The following is a 25,260-nucleotide window of genomic DNA, read 5'->3' on the forward strand; positions in this document are numbered from 1 at the left end:
GGAAGGGTACGAAAGGTGCGTAGCGTCCTTCGATGAGGCAGGCCCCCGCGAGAGGACGGGAGGGAGCAGAGTAACGCTCCCCTTATTCCTCAAAGTCTGCTACGCAAGGAGTCAGCCCCGTAACCCCTTCTAGACGGTAGGGAAAACGTAGGCCGAGGCGTACGTTACGTAAGTACACGGCGTACGCGAATTGCGTAACTCAGGCTGGCGTAGGGCAGGAGGAGCCCGTGTCTCTTGCGTAAAATTCTTCCGCGGCGTGTGCTGGCAGGGTTGGCGGAGGTCGGAGGATTACGTTAATGTCGCAGCGCAGTTGGTTTGTAGAATACGGCCTTTCGCCTACGCGCCCGGTGGGACGGCGGAGAGTGGCAGCAGGGCTGAGCAGACAATAAGGGGAGCGGGGAGCGGCGGGGCGGGAGCGGCCCCTCGGGCCTCCGTGGCGGCTCCGGCGAGGCTGCACGGGTCCGCCGGGCTTGGGGTTTCCCTCCGCTTTTTCTCTGGCAGATGACTAGGGAGGTCTCGGCGCGGCGCTGGGGCAGGAGTGACAGCAGCCATGATGTTTGCGTTCGCCGGACTGCCAGGAGACCGGGAGAAAACGGCATAACGGGCCCCGCGCGGGTCGTGCTGGCAGCCCCCAGGCGCGCACACCCTCCGCAGTTGCAGGAGGTTCGTGGCAACCTCTCCTGAAAGTGACCGAACTCGCCTCTTCACCCACTGTGGCCTTAATGCAGTGAAGAAATGAAGGACAGCAGGCGTGGCACAGACACTGTTTGTGGCCTGCTAGCATTTGACTCCCCAAATGAACCAGAGTTGCCTAGCTAAAAGATAAAATAAGCCATGAGGCAATTAACGTAGCATAGGCCTTAAGTTCTTTTGTGCTGTGCTTACGCTTCTAGCACCTACTGACAAGTGGCCGTTCTGTGAGCCTTGTCTGATGGGTGGTCTGTGGGCCCCAGCCAAACCGGGCCCTGGCTGCTGGCAGGGCTTTCCGGGCTGTCCGATTGTCACAGATCGGTTACGTTGGCAGAAAAGAAAGTGAGTCCCCTTTACTTTCAGACCCTTGAAACAAATAAGTTAGCCTGAAACAAGACACATTGTTTACCATTACAATTTTGTTTACTGTATGCATTTACATACAGCATATGTGAGAAAGTAGAAGGCAATCTTGGTGCTTAAAATATTGGAAGAAACTTGGGCCTTTCTCAATGGGGGTGATGAGTCAGGTGACACTGTAAGCTCTCAGGGATGCTCGCTCACTCGGTACTTGGCCGTTAGATACAAATGCCTGGTGTGAGAAAGCTGTGCACATACAAAGAACTAGACATGACATTAAATGGCAATGGCCGATCCATTCCTGGCTTCCTCAGATCAGCCAGCCTCCCTGCCTTTGTCTGTACGCTCCCTCCATTGTGAAAAATAGTGCTTTACCTCAGGAAAAATATCAAAGATCTGTTAAGAAACCACTCGAGGAAGGCAAACTCCCTAGCTCTGTCACAAGGTAAACCCTGGCTACAGTGTCAGGCTTTTCTTGGATGAAATCCTGGTCATTGCTGGCTTTTTACTTTGTGTTATCTTACATGCATTAGTTAATCTAAATGAAAAAATTCTTGTATCAGTAAGGACAAGCTCTCTAACCAGACACCAAAGTCAGACCCATTCTAATTAGCATCTTTATACAAGAAGACAAAGTAAGGCCTTCCCTTAAAGGGCCTCATATATAAATCATTGAGTTTATTTTGAAACAAGCAATTCCATGACCATTGGAGGTAATGCAAACTGAATTGATATTTTGCTCCTAATCCCCTGTTTCTCTCTTTTATTCCTAGCTGCTTCTTTTGCCCCCCATGATGTACATCTCTGGCTAGCTTGGAGCTATGCCTGTGCTGGCCGGACAGATGGCACGCTCCCTCAGCAAGCCCAGTCATAAGTGCCTTTCCCTTGCTGTAAGTACTGGTGTCAGCCTCTCTCCCCTATCTGGCCTCTGGTTTTGTTTTCTTCTGCTTCTTAATAATAATATTTAATATTATTTAATAATTTTAATAGTCTTATATTAGGTGACTGACAAGGCAATTATATAAAGGTTTTTCTTTAGAGAACTAGACAAAAGGTTTTAAAATGTTGGATTGCACCCAGTTTATTTCTCTCACGAAAGATGAGTGAGATTATTGAGAGCAGGGTTTGATTCAAAGCACCCAAACATAAGCAGAGTGTTGTTCTAATTAATAATTTTTATTTTTAACTTTAATAAGAACAGTTTTAAAACATTCTCTCCAAAAAGTAGAAAATGCTAAATAAAAATACAAAAATTATCTAGTCAAGATAAAAATGCCTAAAAATGTATTTTTTAAGTAAATTGTTGTCTACAGTATGTGAGAGTCCCTCAAGTTCTTGGGCTGTTGTTCCTGCCACTGCCTTTTCCATCCATTTACGTCAATCGAGTTTATTCCAATTCTGTTCCGTTTTGCTATTAAATTCTACCACATAGACACCTTCTTTGAAATAAACTAAAAAAGAGTATATTAATCCCATGTGAAAGGACAGCTTTGATTTTCACAGAATGGAGGGAAAGGATTCTTTGAACTGTTCACAAGCTTATTTCTCAAATCTTTGTCTGCTGAAAGTTCAGTTGGAAAATAAAGACTCTAAATGAACTGATTTCTGTTAAGATCAATAAAACTGTACTGTACAGAGTTCATCCCAATGTTCTCCCAAAATACCTTAAATGGTTCCCAAAGGGTGGAAATGCAGCTAGGCAGTCAGTGACCTTGCACAAATCTGCGTCCTGATTGCCCAGGTGGTTTTCAGCTGTATGTCAGATTTCTGCCTATTCTTTGGCATCCCCAATCCCTCCAGCAGTTATTGCAAATGTGGCTTCATTTTCAGGCATCTCAGGACTGGGAAAAAAAAAAGAAACAAGAAACTTGTGGGTTTCCCTATGTTAAATGCAGTTGTGAAACAGTCCCCAAAATGTTGTAAGTCTAAGCAACCTGGACTACTTCAGCATCTTTATACCTGTGTGCAAACTGTAGAACGTGATCAGTATTGTTAAGATCAGAAAAAGTGAAATCTGCCTCTTAGAAGATGACAAACACAAGGGAGAGAAATGGAGAAGGTGCAGGAGAAGGGGAGACTCTGTACAAATTCTCATTTCAGTGTCTTGGTTCCTGACCAGAAACACTGGTCTCAGTGTACTTCCACTAGTACCATTTTTAACAATTTGTGTCTGCCACAGTTTATCAGGCAAAGTGATACTAATCATCTCATCAAAACTTAGTCATTTAACAGCTGTGGGATTCCTGCCAAGGGACCACCAGTCTTACCAAACTGATGGTTGTCTTTGAGAGATCATCATCTAGTAGGATTTATGATGAAAGATTATGTAATTTAATGTATGCAACATGCAAGACAACTTTAAATCTGTGAATTAGTTTGTCCTTTCAGATTTTCTTTCAACTTACAATCCAGAAATGCAGATGGTTTGAAATCACAAATTGCTGGTCAAGCTATTTAAGTTTCAGTACCATGAACTTTGTCACCTTCTGGTGGCTCATAACACAGCTTCCTTCACGTGAAGGAAAAGTGATTTACCTGTCATATATCTTTGCAATACGCAGCTCCCCTCTCCCTTTCCTCAAACTAATCCTGGTAGTTGAAGCATGAGCAAGGATGTGGCCCCCAATGGGCTTTTTTGGGTCCGCCTGAAAGCTAAATTAGCAAGAAAATTGTGATGATTCACTAGGCAAATTCCATAGGTTAATACTGTGATTAACTGTGAGACGAGGCATACTGAAGTCAGTAATGAATAATAAATAGGTAAATATGTCAAGAAAGGACTTAAATGGTAGCATAACTTTCATCTCATTAAATTCAAGAGGCTCAAGAAATACACACCTTAAACTTCATATATAAGCTGCTCCAAAAGAAAATGGGGTGCTTTTTCAATACTTTTTATGGCTTGTTCTCTTCATTCAAGTCACACTGAAAGAAGCCATCATGCCAGGTGGCAGATAAACATAAAAAAACTCATTACAAAAACTGAGAGAAGCCTATAGGTATCATCCATGAGAGACCACTGACCAATATGAACCTTCATCTTGGTGCCTCTTGTTCCATACAATCTCAATTCTCATCTCTGTTAAATATGTAACACAAAAGAGATTTTTTTTTTTTAAGAGAAAAAAAGTGTCTTACGTCATCGTTGCTCCTGGATCAGCAGTCATCTGGTTGGTCACAAACACGGCCACATTATATTCTGCAATAGAAAACAATACAAAGAAGGTAGACTATGTCCAATTAGAATTCCAAAATATTCTCCCATCTATGGTAAAAGCCAGGCTCCTGCTGAAGCACTTCAAATTTCAAATGAAAGAGAAACAAATATTCTTTATGTCTGATGGCTGGAGTTAGTCATGAGACAGCCTAAATTTGCTCCTGTGTGACTTAGCTGTAATACACTGAAAATGAGTACTTTTCAGAATTCCACTGAACAAGTCTTTCTCAGTTCCCGTCTCCTCTGTTGGCTCCCTGCCCTCAGCCCACTCTCCCTCCCTTGGCCTGTTTGCCTCCTTTTTTTTTTTTAAATTTACTGCATGAAAAAAACATTTACTCATTCCTTGTCAATATTTCTGACACATTCCAAAGGGGAGGAACCCTATTCATCCCTGTCATCATCTCTCAGAGGACTGCAAAGTACTGTGAATGTGGCAATGGGCACAGCTCTTTTATCTCTCTGTGCCTTCAACCTTTCTTCTATTCTTCTTGTTTCTTATGTATTTAGACTGTTGTAATTTGGGGAAGACAATTTCTCTTATTGGATGTTTGTCCAGTTTTACAACCTTCTCTCTTGTTTAGGACTTCTCTTAGCAGTAGTTCTAGGAAAACTAAATGTTGAATAGTTCTAAAGATTCCTTAATCTGTCATCTTGAAACAATATATTATCAGTTTGATCTTTTTGGTGACTGACAGAGGTGTGAAGTGAGGAAAGATTCCTGGGCCAATGCCTGATGGATAATATACTTGGACTATTAGGTGGTTGTGCTATCAACAGCTATGGTTTCAGTAACTCCAGTCCATGTTTTCCAAATGTAGGAATGTTTCCCTTACCTTCTGATATTTTTTGGAGCCTTGACAGCATCTGAGCCAGTTTCTGTTGTCGTTCAGCCAACTCTCCACGACCACTGAAATCCACACGGAAAAGTGCCATTATGGAGTCAATGATCTGCATTGTAATTATGCTAGATAAGTAAATATAGTGAAAGAAAATAGGAAAACTTATTCTGAAAGCAGTAAGCATGCAAAAAAGTACCAACAGCTTGAAGATACCAGCTTCCTCATGGAACTTGGCTGCTACATAGTCAAGCAATTCCATCTGATGTTCACCTGATGGGAAGTACAGTTGCCAAGTGAAATTAGGACCAGAAAGAGCTCTGAGGGAACAAAAGCCTGAATTTTAAAATTCCACTTCAAATGTCTCACTGTTTATATTTTCACTGCCAGCAGTTTTAAATCCAGTGCCCAATAACAAGCTACCTGTACAATAAATACCCAGCAGTGCCTGTGCTTCTGCAGATTGCAGTTCTTACTTGCCCAGCTAACCAAACTTCTTTGTGGAAAGCTTCACAACAAAACTATGCATGAAGACAACCTTTTTGCTGTGTTAAAAACTAAAACGCAATATAAACATCTGAATTTAATGTTGAATTAAATGACACGCAGAAATTGTATTAATCATATTACTCATTTTCATATTGTATTCCCAAAGTAAAAGTCTCATTTAAAACTTCCTTGAAGTTTTAATCCAGTCTCCCGTGACAGAGTGTGTTGGGAGCGGTCCCTATAAAGTTCCATTCACAAGATCATAGAGAATTTCTCAACAGCATTTATAGAATTAGCTTGCATTCAAGCAGTTCAGGTGCTTCTCTTACTAAGATGCTATGCTGACACTCATGTATGATACAGAGTTCACTTAATGCTGTGGCAAACTGCAAAACTGTATTGTTTATGTAGTGCATAAATACTGAGCTGGAATACTTACACTGAGCACATCTCCTCATTGTACAACATTAGAAACAGAAAATGGAAGCAAGCTTACAACTTCTTTTGTCAGCAGTAAAATATTCTTAATGATCCTCAGTGGGCGATCACAGTTAATAAACTGAGAATTATTAAAACAGGAACCTTGGAGAAAAAACAGCTATCATGCCAGTTGCAGTAATGGTCTTACTAGTATATGCACGTGCGTACAGCACATTGTCAAGTACTGCGTCATGGTCAACATTGAAGCGATCAGCAATGTCACGAAGGCGGTCTGGTCGGCTGACATTAATCCAAGTTAAGGATTTCTCTTTATACAAGCCATGCTCTGAAAATAAAACTTCATTCCAAAATAGAACTATGGGGGGAAAAAAAGAAGGATATTTACTTTGATCCTAGAGAAGACTGACTTTTTCTCTTCACACTGTCCCACAGACCCTAAAAATACTTTCAGGCTCACAATGATAATTGTCTTGTATTTAGGGTTTCAGGTGGGGGCAGGGGTTGACATGGATAACTGTGTTCTAGAAATTTAGCCATGAGCAAAACCTATTTATACACAGTCTACCACAGATACAAAGTGTTAAAAATAGTGTTTAGTATTTAGATTAATTTCTCTTGGAATAAAGAGGAAAGCTTCTATCACCTGTAGGAGGCATATTAGATCTCAAAATAAAACCCCAGTTAAAATAGAATCTGTATACTTACTTTAATTTTTCCAGGTTGGATTCCACCAAACGACAGAGAAAAAAGTCACTGTCTTGTGGGCCACTACACACTGTGCTCTCCAGGCTTTCCGAGTCAGTTATAATGTTTTACATGTATGAAGCAATCTGGAGCCTCCTACTTGCTTATAACAAAAGTAACTGGTTTTCCAGTTCACCATACCTGTAGCTTTTAACAGTCCAAAAGATACAATGTATTTTCAGTGTCAATGAAGATAATCTTTCCACCTGTGTAGCCATTTGGTCCTGGAAGCTGAGCTGTCACTACAGTGAATCATAGATGAAAATGAAACAGTGGGGAAAAGTATTTTCTTACTCTCTATATTATTAATTTTTAACAAAATACAACTGCTTATCCATATCACAAAGAACTGCCAGTTTTAATCAATGTGGAAATCAAGAGTATCTCAAGTCTTACTGCAATCTTGAGATGAAACTCAAGCCATTCTCGACTGGAGATCAGATGTGATTTAATTAATGGGATCAAAATTGTGTTTTACTCAATGCCATCACTAAATCTGTATATTTTATATTGAAAATAGGTAAGAATATTATGAATAAGTTCTTATGCACAAATCTCTTAATCCTCTGCCAAAATTAATGGTATTGATTTAGTAGATTTCCAGCTGTAACTTGTATGATCAAAAATTCCTTGGCTATAAATTTTTCCTGATATGTGAATAGTTACTGATTATGGGTTTATTCTCTTTGGAGTAAATAAGCTAAAACACTCAATTCAGTTGTAATCATTCATGCAAAAGGGTATGACTCTGCTGACCGTTAAACTGTGTGAAACAGAAGAGGCCTTATTTTTCCAGAAGGTGCCATAATTTCCTTTATAATATAGTGTTCATTCAAGGGAATGTTTGCTTACCCGCTGTCTGGTAACTATATTCCAGTAGCATTAGTAGTTACATTAGTTATTATTTACCTCTATTTACACACTGAGAGATATTGCCAGGAAACTGGAGTCCTGCTGTATTTGACGCTGCCCAAATACGGTGACTGCCAAACTCTTTTGTTTATCCAGTTTCTGTCAGCCAGTAGTATCCTTTCAGTGCCCTTTCAGAATTTCATATTCAGCAAAACCTCTTGAAACCAGGAAGTTCAAAATGTTGCTGAGAAAGAATCTTGCCTTTGCTCTTTTCTGAGCAATGCCCCTGTCTACCAGTAACCTGTATTTGTGCTCTACTTTTCCAGATGGTGTGTTTCACTGGTTTCTCTAAGACAATTATCATCTTTCTCCTTACTGCAAAACTTACACTGATTTGAGCTGTATTAAAAAGTAATCATTTATATGAGTTCTCTACTCAAACACAGTTAATGGAGGTAAGTCACCAAGATCTGTTTCACCATATTTCTTAGAGATAAAAGATTCTGACTTGTGTCTATGTGTTTAATTCTGATATAGTTGTAAAGAATAGATTCACTGAGAAGAAACAACTCTCTTTTAAGGTATTACACCTACCACAAAGGGTGTGAGATAGCTGAGTTTTGCCTGTCCGGAACTCTGTTAAATAAAGAAAAAGGAAAAAGAAAAAGGTCAGAGTTTCTTTTTCTGAGTTTGCCAGATTCAGGAGTTACTGCAGTTAGAAACACTCTTACTTACAAAATTCACGTCTATCTCTACCTTTTTAAATCATTTAACCCCGATTTATAAATCCTATTCTGTGCAGTAGAAACGTGTTATATTAAAAGCAAACTCTGAAATGCTTTAATTTGACCATGCTTGACTGCTACAGACATTTATTCTTTTCTGTGTAGAAGTTAAAACCACATGGCACCTATGGAAAAGTGTTAACTGAGGGAGGAGGGGAAAGAAATGGTTGATTCCACTGACCTGGCCCAGTTTAATTTTCAGTAAAATGATCAAGGAGGAGCTTATGATTTATTAAACTCATTATATCAAATCATGTTAGTCTCCAGTTTATCTTTTCTAAAGGGAAGAATACTGTGTTTTATGAACTCTTAATTGTTGATTAAGTGCTAACCACTAACTGATCAAATTTACTATAATAGTAGCTTAATTGTAATTTCAAACTCTTATCTGAAATGTAGAGTATCCTAATTGTGCATAAATAAAATATTTTGTGTCAGTTTTGTTTCTAGAAAGGAACACAGATTGCATCAGGGAAATTCTTCCTATATGACATGCTACTAATAGTATTAATAACGCTACATTGTGCCGAATCAGCATGCTCCAAGTCTAATGATTACCCAGCTCAAACTTTGTCTGCAAGCAAATGAAGAGTAAAAATGGAAAAACGCTGAAAGAAGTGGATTCTTTCTTCTTACACTCTTGCAATTTTTTTTATTTTTTTTACTTTATTACTACAATGTGAAAAGTTTGATAGAAGTAATCCAGCTTGATTTAAAATCTAAACAAAGTTGCAATTCTTTGTGGTTTCTCATTAATACTCAGTTAATGTGGTTTTCTCACCTCCAAAGGCTTCAGTGATTGCCATGCTTTCAATCCCACCACCCAGAAGTTTACTGGAGAAAGGGATGGGATTATGGTATAGTTAAACCCACAAAATCACAAGAAGAAAGTAAAAAAGAGAAAATTTTACTACTTTAAGTAAAATTATTTCTGCTCTAAAGCCCCTCACTCAGTGCAATTAAGTGCAAGGCACTAAATGATCACAGATTCATAAAACATTAATTCTGCCTTAAACTCCCTTGCTGTGTGCAAGAGAAAGATCTATAGAAATTATTACTGGAAAGAAGAGAGAATATACCTTTGAAAAGATAACATTCCGTAAAAATATCTTAAGGGAGGTCGTGAAGATATACTTTTGACCTGAGACCTGCGGTTGTTCTGACTAGGATGCAAACACTGTTTATTTACAATGGCTGTACAAAGTCTTGTTTCGCCTCAGAAAAGGAGATGGTTTTGTTACTTGCTAATGCAGGCTTCTTTGAGCCAGCACTAGCTCCAAATGCAAAGTAGCCTATGTGTCCTAGCTGAATATTTATTTATATTTTTGTGTCTTATTAAAGACAATAAATACGATTATTGAAACAGTTTGGACTAAAGAATGATTTAAGTAGAGATAAGCTTACTCAAATTCCTGGCTGCCGGTAGTAATATGAAATACCATCTTCCGTTTTTCACTGTACTCAAAGGCAGTCAGGAAGCCTGGTTCCTAAGGAAGACCAAAGTGAACATGAGAGGTTTATTTTATCATTAACCTGCAGGTAAACTGCAATATCCCACATTCCACCCTAGCCTCATTTCCACAGGTTAGGTATGAAAAGCACCACAGCATTTCTCTGGTGGTTGTAGAGTTGTCGTGGTTTAATCCCAGCCAGTAACTAAGTACCACACAGCTGCTCACTCACGGCCCCTCCGCCAAGAGGGATGGGGAGGAGAATTGGGAAGGAATGTAAAACTCAAGGGTTGAGATATAAGAGTTTAATAATTTAAATAAAATAAAAGCAATAACAATAATAACAGTAATAATAATAATAATTGTTGTTGTTATTATTATTGCAATTATAATGAAAAGGAGGGAGAAGGGGAGAGGAACAAAATCCAAAGGGAAGGGACAAAAGAAAACAAGTGATGCACAATGCAGTTACTTACCACATGCTGACGGATGCCCAGCCAGTCCCCCAGCAGTGATCTGCAGGCCCTGGCCAGCTCCCCCCAGTTTACACACTGAGCATGACACCCCATGCTATGGAATACCCCTTTGGGTAGTTTGGGTCAGCTGTCCTGGCTGTGTCCCCTCCCAATTTCGTGTGCCTCTCCAGCCTACTTGCTGGTAGGGCCAGAGAAACTGAAAAGTTCTTGACTTAGTATAAACAGCTAAAAACATCAGTCTGTGATCAACATCGTTCTCACACCAAATGGGAAACACAGCACTGCATCAGCTACTAAGAAGAAAATTAACTCCATCCCAGCTGAAACCAGGACAAGAGTATAAAGAGTTATCTCTTTAAAGTTATAAGCAGAGTAGTTTTCAAAATTATCTTGATGTTGTGTTGAAAAAATCTGTTAAGAGAAATGTTGCACAGCATTTTGGAGTGGTCAGCATTAAACTATCATGAAAGTGATTGGCTTACAATAAGCTTGTTTGCAGCTTCTTTAATCTTGTCCACTTTGGCCTCTGAAAGCCCTTTTACATTGCACAGTGCCCGTCTTGTGGTCATCTGGATTCCTTTGATCGTGCAGATCCCAACTGACTTCAGTTTTTTAATATCTGCTACATTCTGTGAAGAAAGTTCCTTTCTGTGAGTACTCATGACAGTTAAAGAGAAGACGAAGTAAACCTTTGAAACATACATTCATATGCATGTGCATTTTCACCAACAAAAAACAGATTTACAATAAACTCTTTGTTACGTAGTTTGTGACACCAACAACAGAAAATTCTGAGTAATATTGGTGTGAGGGATTGTGGTGCAGAGACCAGATCCTGGTGCTTTTGAGAGAAAGGTGTCTTGGGTTCAGTTGTATTTACTTGTCCCTGTTCAGTGTCAGTCTTTCTAGATCCAAGCCAGTAGTAAAGAAACAGTACAGATTATTTCAGATAGCGTGGCGTCCAGTCTAGTAAACCTTGTAGCACACAATCTGTCCTTGGTCTCTTAGCACAGATAATCTGCAAACCAGTTGAGCTGATCATGGATAATTGGGAGCTGACTTGCAAGGATTGTTGGAAGCTGGCTCTAATTGCCATGCTTTTTCTGCATGTTCACTGTATGTTTAAAACACGTGTCCTCCAGATCTGACCAACACTTTGGGCTGGATTGACTAAATGACTAAAACTAGTAGAGTTTTTCATAAATTGGGTACAGCATTACTTCAGTCAGCGCTCTACTGACACATTTTGTGTCCTCTCACCTCATTTAATGATTCTGACATCACTGGAAACTTAAAGGCAGGCAATAGATTACTCTCAAGAAAACGTACTGTGTGAAAGGTGTGGGATAATACTTCAATTTACCTTTTCCAGCCAAGATTTTTCTTTGCAAAAAATAATTAACTAGGTGTATCATCTATTTATCTAGAGTGTGTGGGTGCATAGGAGTTAAGAAGGGAGGGAGGTTATGCAAGAAATTAGTCATGTTCATTTGGAAGCTTATTTCTCATCCTGTGATACATTTTCTGATTATTACATTAATAGGGATGGGTAAGGTAAAAATCAGTCACGAATAAAAATGACTCTTCCAATGAAAAGAATATCATAATCAGCAATATAAAAAGGATTGAGCTGTTTTATGGTGTTTTTCTATTAAGACAACAGACTACTGCTGCAAAGATCATTTTTCTAGACCAAAATTTTAAATGCAATACCCAGCTGCTGCATTTCTTCAGTAGCTCTCTGTCTTGCTGGTCACATGAAACTTGAAGGCTGTTGTGCATTATAAATCTGTGATAGACCCGGTTATAGAAGCTCTTATTCTCTCCTGCACAGATACACCTTTCACTAACAGCTTATGTACTTGCCAAGGTCCCAGCACATACACCTCCTTAGAGTATAGAGTTCAAGACTGTGAAGTGTTCAGCAGTAATCCTGGCTCAACATAGTGACATGCTTAGACCTTAGACCAGCTGCTTGTCCTGATCCTCTCCCTCATGTTGCAGCCCTGTCCCAGTTGCATGCCTCCAAGGTGGAAAAGGGAGAAGACTGAGAATTTTTAATTTTTGGACTAATTGATTCACAAATCCTGTTGACAGGGTGGCTACAAAAGTAGATGTGTCAGAAGAAGGGATAGCATGCTGTACAGGCAGGAACACTCAGCAAAGGCTGTGGGGTCACAGCACCTTAATTCCTACCAAACACTTTTGAACATTAAACCACATCCTCGGTTACTAATCTGACTCTTTTTGTGGTCACACTGTCAGATCTAGTAAACACTTTACTCCAAGGAAAAAAATTCTAAATGCACAAAAACTATTTCATTAAGCAAATTAATTTAACAGATATGGGTCATCGTATATTCACACAAAGATTTTAACTGGCACAGCTGAGAACAAAATCTTCCCCTGGGGTCTGGGCATAACTACTTGGAAGGAAGAAAAATAAAAAAGAAGAAAAGGAGCAGGAAACCCTTATGAAGCCAGAAAAACAGCCTAAGTTATTATTCTTTATTTTCAAGATCACTCATACCTTCTTATCATTTCCTGCATACCATGCCTCATTTAATATTGATAGGCTAGTACAGCTCCCTTCTAGCTCATAAGGTTGACTCTGGTAAACTTCTTATATTTTTAACACAAGAATTTGTGTATTTTTTCCTATGTTGCACCATAGTTAGAGGTCCCAACCTCATTACTCTTCCTCAGAACTCTCCTAAAAACTGTAATGAATTGCCAATAACAAAAGTTGACAATAATTACATCGTGGACATGCTGAGCCCTGTAACTATAGTGCTGACTAATGCTGTTGCATTGTGTCTGTCCTCCTCATCTGTATCTGTCTGTAGACATTTATATTAAAGTTAAATCTTACATTACTTCAGGCAAACCCAACTTTTTATTCTGCTTCCATAACACCAAATGTAATAGGTTCTGATCCCTGAGCCAGTCTCCTGGATAAACATATAATAATAGAAATTCAAATAAATAGGTGATGTTTAGGTGATAATGATGATAACTATTATAGGAATTTATATTTGATGAAGAAAACTAACCACTTATTTCTCTAGCTACTAATATTTTCCTCACTCCCACTCTACCCTTTTCACCAGCATGCTGAAAATAGTATAGCAACAGTTGTCACTGTGTAATTTCACAGACACCAAAAATGCGAGAGTAATTACAAAGATTGGCATGAACAGGAAGTAATCTATCACACAGTTTTCAAATAAATTAGCAAGTAGTTGATTTTTCAAGAGAGCTGGGTGCTAAATACTTTGAATATCTTGCCACTTTATTTAGCAATCTCATGGGAACGAGATTTTCTGAAAACATGTCTTATCACCAAAGGCAAAATTTTTCTTCACATGACTGATTTAGAATTTATTGCAAGGAGGAATTTCAGTTGTTTGTAGCAATGCGTGTATGCTAAACCTTACAATAGCTTTACATGGAAAATTCTGTGCCATAAAGTCATTGCTCATACTTACGATTCCATGCTTCTGTAGCAGATCAATATCCTGGAAAAAGGATTCCTAAAAAAATAGCAGAAAAAAGTTGAAATCATTTTGCTTTTTCTTTTAATTACATTCCTCTCACTGTGTCTGTTTCAAATTTGTAAACATTTAAATGATTTTCCCTAATAATACATAAATTGTTGGACTACCCACATAAGCAAAGCCATCATGAGTCAACAAGGCCTACACATTTCCTGTCACCGTCACCATAAAGTGTATCTTCAAAGGCAAGCAATCCACTGCTGTGCTAATAAAACTTGTGTTATGATCATCATCATCTTGATTTTTTCCGCATAGTTCCTCAGTCTTTTAAGGCTGATGACCATTCCTTGGAAGCATAAAATTAACTGATAGCCCCCTGGCATTTAATACAGAAGTGTAAAATAGAAATAGTGATAATCCCATTAAAAACTGTGCATAGAGAGTACTGAAGAGCAAGCTGTTCAGGGACTAGAAGAATGAGGTTTTCTTGGTACTAGACTGGAAGAAAAATTTAAATGGATTAGACTTCCTGATGGTCTTTGGGAACTCCTGTGTCTCTGTGGATTGCAGAACACTATCAAAATACCTTCAAACAACATTTGCTGAACATATTTTTCAGTCAACCATAAATTTACCTCATCATCCTGGTATCCTGGTTCTTCTTGGACTACTTGATCCTCCATGGCCTTCATCGTGAAAGAGCAGGCAGTAAAGTGTGGATCACTAGTGGGAAATGCAAACAAAGGTAGTATTGGGGTGGCAATAAATGAGTCAATTATTGTAAAACGACTTTTAAGAAGTCCTTGAACTATAGAACCTTCTCAGCATGCCATCACATAGGTTTAAACTTGGATTCTGCTTCCAACTCTTTGTTACCTTACCTACCAGACCAAAAGGAGAACATCTACTGCATTACTTTCAGATGAACCAGTTTGGCTAGAAAAGGTTTAACAGGCAGGCATTAGAGAAAAGAAATCTCATTCCCTTGTGAGAATCTTGGGTCAGATATGAGTTTAGAGGTGGGAACATTTTAAATGATTAGTCAGATTTATTCTGGTAGAAAAGTTAAAGGCAGTCTGTATTTTTATATCAGAAGTCAGCATAGCTGCAGAGAGAACAGGTAACGGAAAGGCTATGCAACATCTCAGCCTCCCCACCTTTATGTGACAGAAAGCCCACAACACAGTGCTATTGAAAAAGCTACAACTCCTTAGTCATATATCTTGAGAGTAAACTATAAAGCTGTATTTGTTTTCAAGTTCTTGCTGGGGTTCAGAATACCTAAAAAATGCTGAAGACATGCAAGTAACACCTGTAAGAAGTAAGCTTGCATGAAGAGAATAAAAAAAGGTATAAAAATATGAAGCTTTTATTATGCAAAACCATATACAGAGATCTTATCTCATGTTTTTTTCATGGTTAACTTGCCATGCCTATACTCCACTACAGCTTCACTGCCCTCTTTATGTGGCTTCCTATAAGCAAGGCCTAGAACCAGAATAGCACTTACTGATAGCATGATTAAATAAAAAGCAAAATATGACCTCCTTACATTTTATGAATACAAGAAAAATGAATACAAAGCAGCTCCTTAGAAATATGATCTTATAACAGTCTGTTTAATTTTTGTGGTTTTGTAAATGGATAAGTTGCTTCTGAAAGCTTGCTTTCACTCTTCTAGCTATGGCTGATCAAAAGTTTTGTGACCTGCCTCATCCAGATGTGCATATATGTTTGCTTGCTAATCCTTACTAGTAAAATCCATAAAAGGTAAGACAGGTTTATTATGAAACTACAAAACGGGCTACATCTAACAAAAGATGGGATGATTTAGACTAAATATCTGCAAATAACTTTTCAGCTTCTGAATGGATACTTAGAGTCTGCCTAATTTGCTTACAAGAATCTTGTGTATACAGAGGCTGGAAGAAGTGAGAAAGAAAATACTATAATTTTAGAATGGCTGGGGTTTTATTAATGAAAAGACAATGGAGTTACTTCTGTTAGTATTTAATGGAAATATGCCTATAAAATCAGTTGTTTCTGATAGTGTCAGGATACCTCTGTTTCAGAACCCTGACAATTATGGAATGAGAAATCATCCCTCACATCATGCCTAACATCAAACAGAAAAATAATTACAGTAAAACACTAATTAATAAATATTTTAAGATATTTTTTACAAAATCAGCTTAAAATACTGAGGGAAGAAAACCAAGTAATGCAAAAGGCATTACAACTGTATTACAATCCCATTCTCCATTAAAAATATCCTCCTGAAATGCACGTAATCCTGCACTCCAAGCACAGCTGAACAGGTCACGGGATTGTTCTCCTACTCCCCATCCTTAGGCAATTGGCATCTCACAGCTGAAAAACCGGGCAGACCCAGATTGCCGACTACAAGGGAAAATGGGGAAGTTATATCACACCCTACTAAAAGCTTTAGGTATGAACAAAATCCTCCTGTTTAGTGGAGGGTCCTTCTGTCACTGCTGTGTTGGCACACCAAAGACCCAGAGGATTTCAGCTGCCACCACCTGCAATGAAGCAGATAAAAAGGTGAAAGTCTGAGACATTACAGCAAATCCATCAATAAACAAGGACCTTTGTGAGGGAACACAAAACACTTCTGTGCCACCTCAGGTGCCCCTGACCCTCCTGTCGCTGCCCTGGGAGCTATTACTGAGGATAGGTGAGGAGGATTTGCATGCCTCACTTCTTTCACCAGGTACACACTGCCGATGTGACAGGGAGCAGGCCCCAGCACGCCTGGCCCCAGCACCTAGCCTTAGGTTTAATGAGCTGGTTTGGAACTGACAAGAGACTGGCACCTGACTTGACTGGAGTGGACTTCAGGCCCCTGTGCTAGGGGCAGGGCAGGAGACCATCTAACCTGCCCCGAGGGGAGCCATGGTGGAATTTCACATCTATTGACTCAGAAGAAAATAAGTGATTAACCATATATCAACATACGGATTTATTTGGCTTTTCCTTGCCAGCTGCTTATTCAGGGGATGTAAATTTCTGTTCCCAAAGGGTGACGCACCGCAGAATTTCCTCCCCCTGTGGAGCACCAAAATTCCACGTCAAAATTACAACAGTGATTAAAGCACAGCTCATCCCCGGGCACCTCCGGGAGCGCAGGGCTGCGAGTTGTTCCAGTACCCCAGGGTGCAGGGATCTGAACCCCCAATCCCGCCCAGGCTGCAGCGCCCGCCCGCCTTCCCCTCTGAGGGGACAGAGCCGGCGCTTTTCCCGCCGGAGCGGCGGGGCGGGGCGGGGCGGGCGGCTCTCCCGCCAAAACGAGGCTGCCGCGAGCTGCCTGCCCGCGCGCGCTGGCGTCCCCGGTGCCGCCGGGCCGCCGTGAGGGAGGTGCGTGGGCTCCTGACAGGAATGGGGACTGCCCCTTTCCTTACTCCCCCCCTCGCTGAAACACAGTTGAATTATTGTCCTCAATCACTTTTATCTTCTAAAATTTATCAATATTTGCTGTCTCTAAGGGATATTGTATCACACTTATTTTACAGATGGCAAAGACCAACTTAATTAAAAACGGAGTGGCATTGGTTTGGAGGACATTCAATTCGGCACAGCTCAGCCTTATTTTTTCAGGGTGACACACGCACATACATCTTCCTAAACAAGGCACAGAGCATTTTTGGATTGGATGGCCAAAACCTGTCAGAAAGCTGGAATAGAAGCGACTTGCCTGAAGTCACAGGACCAGAAAATGAGGCTGAGTCATACACATGACTTCATCAACCATTTTAAAAGGATGGAAAAGGTGCTTTTTTAGGATACTAACACTTCAGCAAGACTTCTGCAGTCTTCTTAGAGACAGTATTTGGAAAGCAATCACCTGTTTTAGCTTGCCTCTGGTAGCACAGTCAGTATAGGGCGCCGTGTAAAGGAGATGTCAGTGTGCTCCTGCAAGCAGGAGGAATGGCAGGCTGCCCCTTGGGGTTCCTGCCCTGGTGCATGGCAGGTTTCAAATGGCAGAAGTGATAGGAGCAGCATCTCGGCCTGCTTCATGGTGCTTGTGAACACTTCCCCACCCTCCTCTGCCCACGGGGGGTTAAGAGCATGCACGGGTGTAATCAGTGCTAGCCAAGTCAGAAATGAACCAACACAACACACAGCCCCTAACCACCATCAGGATGCCACAGGAGTGCTCACAGTAACCCCATCCAGACATCAAGGGATTTATTTAAGTACCTAAAGCCTAACCCTGGATGCCCACGGCTTTGTCTATACAGAGGATCTGGCTGGCACTGCTTTTGAAAACATTATTCCGCAAGAGCTGTTCCAGAAGAGCACTTAGGCAGACAGCCCATTAAAGACAAATTTCTTCAGAAAGTATGCTTTTATTCCAGAACAGAATGCACATGCAGAGAGTGACCCTTCTGCTGCTGCTAAACAGCTCTGCAGCAGCTAATGCCTCTGTAAACAACCTTCCCTCCATCATCCTTCTAGTTCATAAAATAGTTCTCAGAGGGGTCAACAAATGCACAGAATCTGAATATAATTTCCCACTCCAAAGTGCTACTTTGGGCAATAAATTGCATTCCGCATCTTCAGAATGTTGTGTGATCATTAACTGCTCATTCGGCTTCCAGCTGGCACTGTGCAATAACTGCGCATACCCCATCACATTATACACAAGCTGAGATGAGGCATCTGAGAGTCTGCTCCCTCCCTCTTACAGGTTCTGCTGCGGATCAGTGCACCTCCAGCTGCAGGTGAGGCACTGGCAATGAGATACACCACTGTGATCTGCATTTCCTCTCCCTTGAGATCTTATACCAGTTTGGACAAGGCAAGACCCAAGTCAAACCACTACCATTAAAAAAAAAAAAAAAAAGTATCCTGATTTTTTCATCCTCACAAAACATTTTAATCCATATTTGTAGTAGGGAAATCATGTAGGGTTTTTTTGGTTGGCTGGTTTTGATTCAGATTTATGTGACTCAAATGGACTAGAGTCAAATACACAAGCTAATGCCTTTTCTGAACTTTCAAGTTGGCAGTTTGCCTGTTCTTAACCAGGACAGAATAGTCTGATAATTGGCCTTCTGGAATATAACCCATGGAGATTCAGCCTGGGGTAAGTGTACATTTCATATCTGAACTGTTTTGGAAGACCTGTGCCTTCTTGTTTCCATATGAATGCATTTCACTTACAGTTGGTCCCAAACTAAAACTATGACACACCTAAAATCTTCCCAGAATCGCAGAATGCTTCTGGGCAAAGATGCAGCAATTTCTTCATATTCTTCAGCTCTTCCTTCTCTAGCAGCAATTGTTTCAGGTTTTATTCCCTCATTAAGTTGAAAATACGGGGGTGGGGTGGTGGTGGTGGAGAAAGAATACTGACTATTTCAAAGGCAATCCAAGTATTAGCAAGGTAAAATGTTATTGTGTCTCCTACAGCAAAGGAATATAGGGTGAAAGTCCAGCACTACTTCGGAAGTTATGCAAGCTATTATATCCCCAAAATCCACAAATCATGACAGTCTTGCGCTGATGTCTTACTTGAGCTACTCCTTTAGTCACATCATTAACAATCACTGCTTCCAAAACAAAATCTGCCAAAACCTGTGAGGATGCACCAGGCAAGCAGATTCCACCTCAGTCAGACTCAGGGAAAGGCCATGCTGCTTTAATGTGCCTCACAGAATTTGTACTAAGTAACTCCATACACCACAACTTGTGCTCCTCTTTCTCCATATCTGAAAGCTCTCCTGAAAACTCCTGTTCATTAATGGGTTACATATGTCTAGGGAAAAGAAAAAAAAAAAAAGAATAGCAGAGTGAGTCAAATTCAGGTTATCAGAACCCAATAGGATTAACCCACACAATTTTTTTGTACTTAAGGAATTTCTGCTTACCTTTCTGCCACTTCTGGTCCACATCCCTCATTTATCTTCAGTGTCCCTGGTATACTTCTTTGACAATGCTGTACCTGTCTTGTGCATATGCCTGAAACTCTGTCTGCATATGTTGGGGTAGACTCTTAAGTTTTACATACAGAAAACAACCTTGCCTATGTTTTCCTTCTCTTTGGCCAGAACTAAGATGAAGTGCAAAAGCTGTATGCATACAATGGGTCTCAGGATAGGACTAGCAAAATATCAGACCAGCTGAGCCTCATCATTCAGGCTGGAGTAACAAGAGGGCTCCGTTGTTAAATGGAATTACTGGAAGGAATAGAGATGATACTGTGAGACTGAGCAATGTCTGCATCCTAGTCTTGAGATCCTTAGACAAAGCCTTGACAAAATACTCAATACCACACTGGTGGGAGTGATCCTGCTTTAAAAAGACACAGATTTTGCTACCTCTAAGTTACTTTGAGTTAATCATGAAGGATATGTGATAGGATTAGAAAGGTCCCTTCTCTGTATCAAGATGTCCTGTCCAGACCATTGTTCAACATGCAGCTCTGGAGGAAACAATGAATTAGAGGGATGTGCCCATTGATTTTCAAGAGGTGCCAGGTACAGTCAAGGCCACAACAGCTTGGATGTGACTGGGGAAGAAAAGATGTCAAAGATAACTTATTAATATCAAAACACTGGCTAGACAATTCAGGTATAGGTATTTTTCTAAATGAAAAAGAAATAATCGGTATGTCCCAAACACCGTGAGCTTCATTATCTTTGTGATCATTTTAATAGATGATTGTGAAATAAATAATTCTTTATATATAATAAAGGATTATATGATTTTAAAAAATGCAGATTAGAATAAACAAAGCTACTTCTAAACTTTTCAAAAACCTAAACCCAGTTACAGGCTTTCTGAAGACATGCATCAGTATTTTATATGCAGAGTCTATCAAAAAGACAAAGGAGGTAAGAAAGCAGCCTCTTGAGAATGCACAAGCTATTTTTTTATTCAAGGTAAAAAAGCAAACTAGTAATAGAGAACAATAGTACCAAAAGGGACATCAAGAAGTTATCTAGCTCAAAGCACAGTCAGCTAAATTGGCAGATGTTTGTTTGCCTGAGGCAGCTGTGGATTTTATTTTATCAGAGGTTTTGGAGAAAGAACCAGACAATTTCAGTGCTTAACTGTCCTTGGCATTACTCTTGTTCTCCACCATTCGCTACATAATGCAATTTTGTCTGTAAAAACATGCGATATACTTTGAGCTAACTTCTAGTTTTGAAAGGCCAGCTAACTGAAGCTAATTCTTGCATTTCTACCACAAAAGAGAAAAAAATGCCAGCACACCCGGTTCAGAAAAAAAGGCTCAAACCTGAGTAGTGCATACAGCTTGCTCTTAGCTGCTCATGGCTTTTGGGACTAAAACATTGTAACAATGTAGCCCTATAATACAGTATTGCCATTCTTAGTAATTTGCCATAAGCTTTGTACTGAATTTGCAAGGCCTCAGGATGGAGGGTTGTCAGGCATGCTTTGTTTGAAGCACCCTCCTGTACCTTTTACTTGGTTAGCTGTGACAGCAGTTTCCTTAATTGACAGGGTCTGTGGCTAATCTGCTTTACTTCTGTTTATCTGTGTGTGGTATAGCCATCACTTTATGTAAATAGCAGTAACAAGCAGTTGTTCTATGTAAAATGAGAGATTTATGGCTAGCACAAGGGTACAGCATAGAGAAATGCAGGCCTGGTGCAATAGCAGAGGACTTAAGAAGTAGGGACAAGATGTGCAGAGAAGTACAGGCATGTGAAGATAGCAGGCAAGGCACGGGCACTGGAGACCTGGTGGCTATAAGCAACTCGCCAGGAAACAGTCAAAGAAATGCTGACCTGCAGCTGGATGAAACCAGTTTTAGGGGTAAAAAAGAGAACAAAACAATAGTAACTAATGTATCTAATAGGCATCACATATCATGAAATCAGATGTAGCATGGCACTGCAGACCAATGAAGAAAAGTGTAAATGTGTGCTAGCAAATATATAAAAATGACACCAAGTGGACCCTAGGGCAAGGAAGGATAAACCATCAACATGAAGATTGCATTTGCTCAGCAAAGGATTCCAGGTGCTGACAGCTCTCCATATCACCCCCTCCACACCCTAGAATGAAACCCACCAACCTTAGGACCCACAGGAGCAGTGGAAAGATGAGTGAAATACAAGGAAAAGGGGTAGAAGCCAAGAAGTCTATGTGTTACCATTTTATAGAACTACTCTAACTGCATTATTATACTTCCTCTTTCTGTAGGTTATATCTGGATCAATAATCGTTAGACTCTCAAGATTTCAGTTATACTACCAATAAATTCATGGCTTTAATTATATACAAGGTACACTTCCTCTTTGTCCATAAACAAGCTTTTGAGTATAGCAGTTTGTCACTAGTCAGCGTCTGACACACACAATGTCAAGGATAGCTGATAAATTAGAAGAAACTCAAGGATTGCCTGAGCTAACAAGCAGATAAGTAGCAAAACAGACAGACAAAGATTAAGTGTGCTTCCTGGTTGTAGCTAAAAGTCAGTCCTTTAAAAATGTATCACCGAGTACATTTCAAACTGATGCTAATAGATGTTAAAAAAATTATCTATTTTAAAGCAGCTTATTAATTTTTAACAATATAATTCTTCCTGCATGGGAGGCTGGTGCTGTGACCTTCTGCAATTTATCAATCTCTGCACTAAAATATCTATTGCAAGAAATGAAAAGCAGTTGTGGAAAGTCTTACTCTGAATCATGAAATGTATACTTTGAGACATACAGGTCTTTTTTTAAATGGGGAGAGTTTTCTAAGCAGCTGTTGCAAATTCCAAAATCACTGTCCTTGACTAACTCCACATACATACATTTTTGCTCTGGAATAAGTGCACCTTGTTCTACTTCAGCTTAATCAACTTTATGATAAACAGGAATAACAGACTAATTGTGAAATAAGACTGCTCATGTAGCTAAGGGGGAGTAGTAATTGCAGTTACATATATCTTTGTTCATTTGAACTGACCTCCAATGTCAGATAAAATTAGGATGAATAAAGCAATAGTAAAATTTATCTACTATGAAACTGTTAACAGTCTTCCAAGTCAGTGACAATGCCACTGACGAGCTTGCATTTGAATTAAAGCTCAGTCACAAGCCTAGTTAAAGTCCATGGGTGAAATACCTTAATTTTGCTAAGTAAACCAGAAGAATTGACTAAATATTCCTCCACTCACAGATGAAATGGGAAGCTATCACCCAAGGGCATGAAGTACATCAAATGGCCAGTCAGGCACTAGGGCTAGACCTGAGCAGACTACAGAGCGTAGCCAGGCTCACAAGCTACCCCCTAACTAAGGTCTCCCGTCGCAGTGCTCCAAGTTAGCCAGAGCTTTGGTCTGAGCCAGCACAGCAGTTGTGCTCTTCCTTACCTAAATGGCTTTGCATTTCTCCTATTTGTATTCACTCCTGTGCTCATTTGAACAGTAAACAAGAAAAAATGGGATCAGGCAGCTGGGGGATGGGGAAGAGAGACCAGGAGAGACTGCCTCAGCAAGGTGTTGGACCAGTTTTGCCATTTGGCGGACCCTCACCATCCCTGTAGAGAGGGACTTCTGTCCGGGACTGAATGTAAATACAGGAGGTAGAATCTGGCTGGTGGCAGCTGTACAAATTGATACATGAGACAGAAAAAGAGAAAGAAGCAACAGAGTTTACTGCTTTAGGAGGAAGCTGAGGCAGGAAACTTGATTTAACCACAATAACTCATCAGAAAGGGAATTAAAACAAGAAAATTGCCCATGGATGCATCTGCCATGCTGCAGAACACAGGACTGTGTGCGCATTCTTCACACCAAAGAAATTGTAACTCCTAATACGAACATGCTGAAAGTACTGCAAATATTGTCTTAACTGTTATGGCTAAAAGAGTCAATGCTTCTGTAACTTATTCACACACGAGCATTGAAAATTAATCTGAAAAAGACACAAAGCAAAGCAGCTTTTTCCACAGAACATAGGCAAGTAGAGTTTTCAGTGTTACAGCAAAAAAAAGCATAATTCATAGAATGTTTTGAGTTCCCCCCCCTGCCCCCCCCCATACATTCCAGCTCACAGAAGCTGAGTGCTTCTGTTGTCAAGCAGGTTGAATAACGACTTTGAGTACACTGCTCTGTTTTGTACTCAGGACAGCATTTTCACTGGCATGCTTCAGAAAGAAGTATTTAAAGTGCAGCTAATAAAATTTTTTTTAATTTCCAGGTCACAGTGGAATTCACCAGTCACATCAAAGAATGGCATTTTACAAAAAAAAAAACCACATTTTTAAATTCACACTTGGAAGAGGTTCAGCACTGGTATTTGAGACATTCTTTGTTTAAAAAAAAACCAAACTTTGAAGAATCTTTACTTGAAAAACTAATCATTTTCACAGTGTTTCCACATACCTTATGACTTTGGAAAAGTTAAGGCTTTCTAGCTCAGTGTCTCAGTTGGTAAGCTTTTCTTTTAAACCAGCCATGCTGCAGAACTGAACATGCTCTTCTTTTGGCCAGTTTTCTACTCTTGGCTTTGCCTGCTGCTTCTGCAAGTCAGTTTGTATGTAAATCACAGAAAAAAACAATCTTGCTCCATTTGTATTCCATATGTTTGCCAGGCTAGTGGCCAGAAGAGATCATAAGCAGTTTGTTTTTCAAACCCTAAAACTTGGATAGGCATTGAGTACATCATCACACAGTTATTTTTAGCTTAGAATAATATACAGAGTTCTCAGCAGTTGTAATTAGCTTTAAAATACTGTGTTTCCTTGATTTTGCCACATATAGAGACTTAATTTTCAGTAATGGTCCAGCTAATAATTTTCTTCAATCTTGCGCCTTTGAACTTCACAGATTCATTAGCCTGATTATTCTTGTTTTATCCCTTGTTCCCTTTTCCTAGGATTATCATGGTTTCTTTACCAGCCTTAATGGAAGCATGTCTATTTCTTAAATATTTCCTCTGTCTGTATCTGAAGAATGCTTTTCACCTCCCCTCCTCATGTTTTTGCTGAATTGGTGATTATGAATGACATACAGGTGTCTCTGAAACTCAGTGTGGGTGCACAACTCCCACTTGGTTCAATATACACCAGTAGTTCCTACTGCAGTTTTCCTTCCTGTTTTGTCTGTCGCCGCTTATTTTCCCACTGCATTATTAAGGCAGACCTTCCTGCTTTAATGGCCAGGCAATCCAAGACAGAGGAATAGGTCAGAGTTTCTGAGACCAAATTGCACACATGACCTCTGTTCTTAGGGCAATGAGTACGACAACTAGGAAATCACATGACACTCAAATCTTTGATTTCAACATAGTATTCAGTATTAAACTGCAGCCATGAGATGTTCCTAACCGACCAGCCACTGTTCCCCACCCTCAGCTATCACAGTGCTAAAGTGGCAATAGCAAATTGGAGGTAAGAATAGCAACCATCTTTCAACCCAGGCAATTGTAAGAAGTGA

The 25,260-nt window shown here is 40.0% G+C and overlaps 1 protein-coding gene and 1 long non-coding RNA gene across 2 annotated transcripts in view; one reads left to right on the forward strand and one right to left on the reverse strand.

Annotated features, from left to right (window-relative positions):
• Nucleotides 1-45: 45 nt before the first annotated feature.
• Nucleotides 46-9,779, forward strand: LOC121089228. Its single transcript, XR_005828164.1, has 4 exons — nt 46-663; nt 1,824-1,940; nt 6,753-8,084; nt 8,853-9,779. It is a non-coding gene; the product is annotated as an uncharacterized LOC121089228 (long non-coding RNA).
• DMC1 (DNA meiotic recombinase 1) overlaps nt 1,939-25,260 on the reverse strand; it is a 28,024-nt gene continuing 4,702 nt past the window's right edge. The window contains exons 4-16 of the mRNA XM_040596300.1: nt 14,474-14,561; nt 13,830-13,874; nt 10,824-10,970; nt 9,819-9,901; nt 9,196-9,248; nt 8,224-8,265; nt 6,947-7,019; nt 6,221-6,312; nt 5,303-5,376; nt 5,101-5,215; nt 4,189-4,249; nt 3,586-3,702; nt 1,939-2,891 (exon numbers count right to left, since the gene is read on the reverse strand). Of these exons, the coding sequence (XP_040452234.1) occupies nt 2,822-2,891; nt 3,586-3,702; nt 4,189-4,249; nt 5,101-5,215; nt 5,303-5,376; nt 6,221-6,312; nt 6,947-7,019; nt 8,224-8,265; nt 9,196-9,248; nt 9,819-9,901; nt 10,824-10,970; nt 13,830-13,874; nt 14,474-14,530 (1,029 nt within the window). The 5' untranslated portion in view covers nt 14,531-14,561 and the 3' untranslated portion in view covers nt 1,939-2,821. The remainder of the gene's footprint in view (nt 2,892-3,585; nt 3,703-4,188; nt 4,250-5,100; nt 5,216-5,302; nt 5,377-6,220; nt 6,313-6,946; nt 7,020-8,223; nt 8,266-9,195; nt 9,249-9,818; nt 9,902-10,823; nt 10,971-13,829; nt 13,875-14,473; nt 14,562-25,260) is intronic.

Source organism: Falco naumanni, chromosome 5 (assembly GCF_017639655.2).
Source record: "Falco naumanni isolate bFalNau1 chromosome 5, bFalNau1.pat, whole genome shotgun sequence".
In the NCBI taxonomy this organism is placed as follows: Eukaryota; Metazoa; Chordata; class Aves; order Falconiformes; family Falconidae; genus Falco; species Falco naumanni.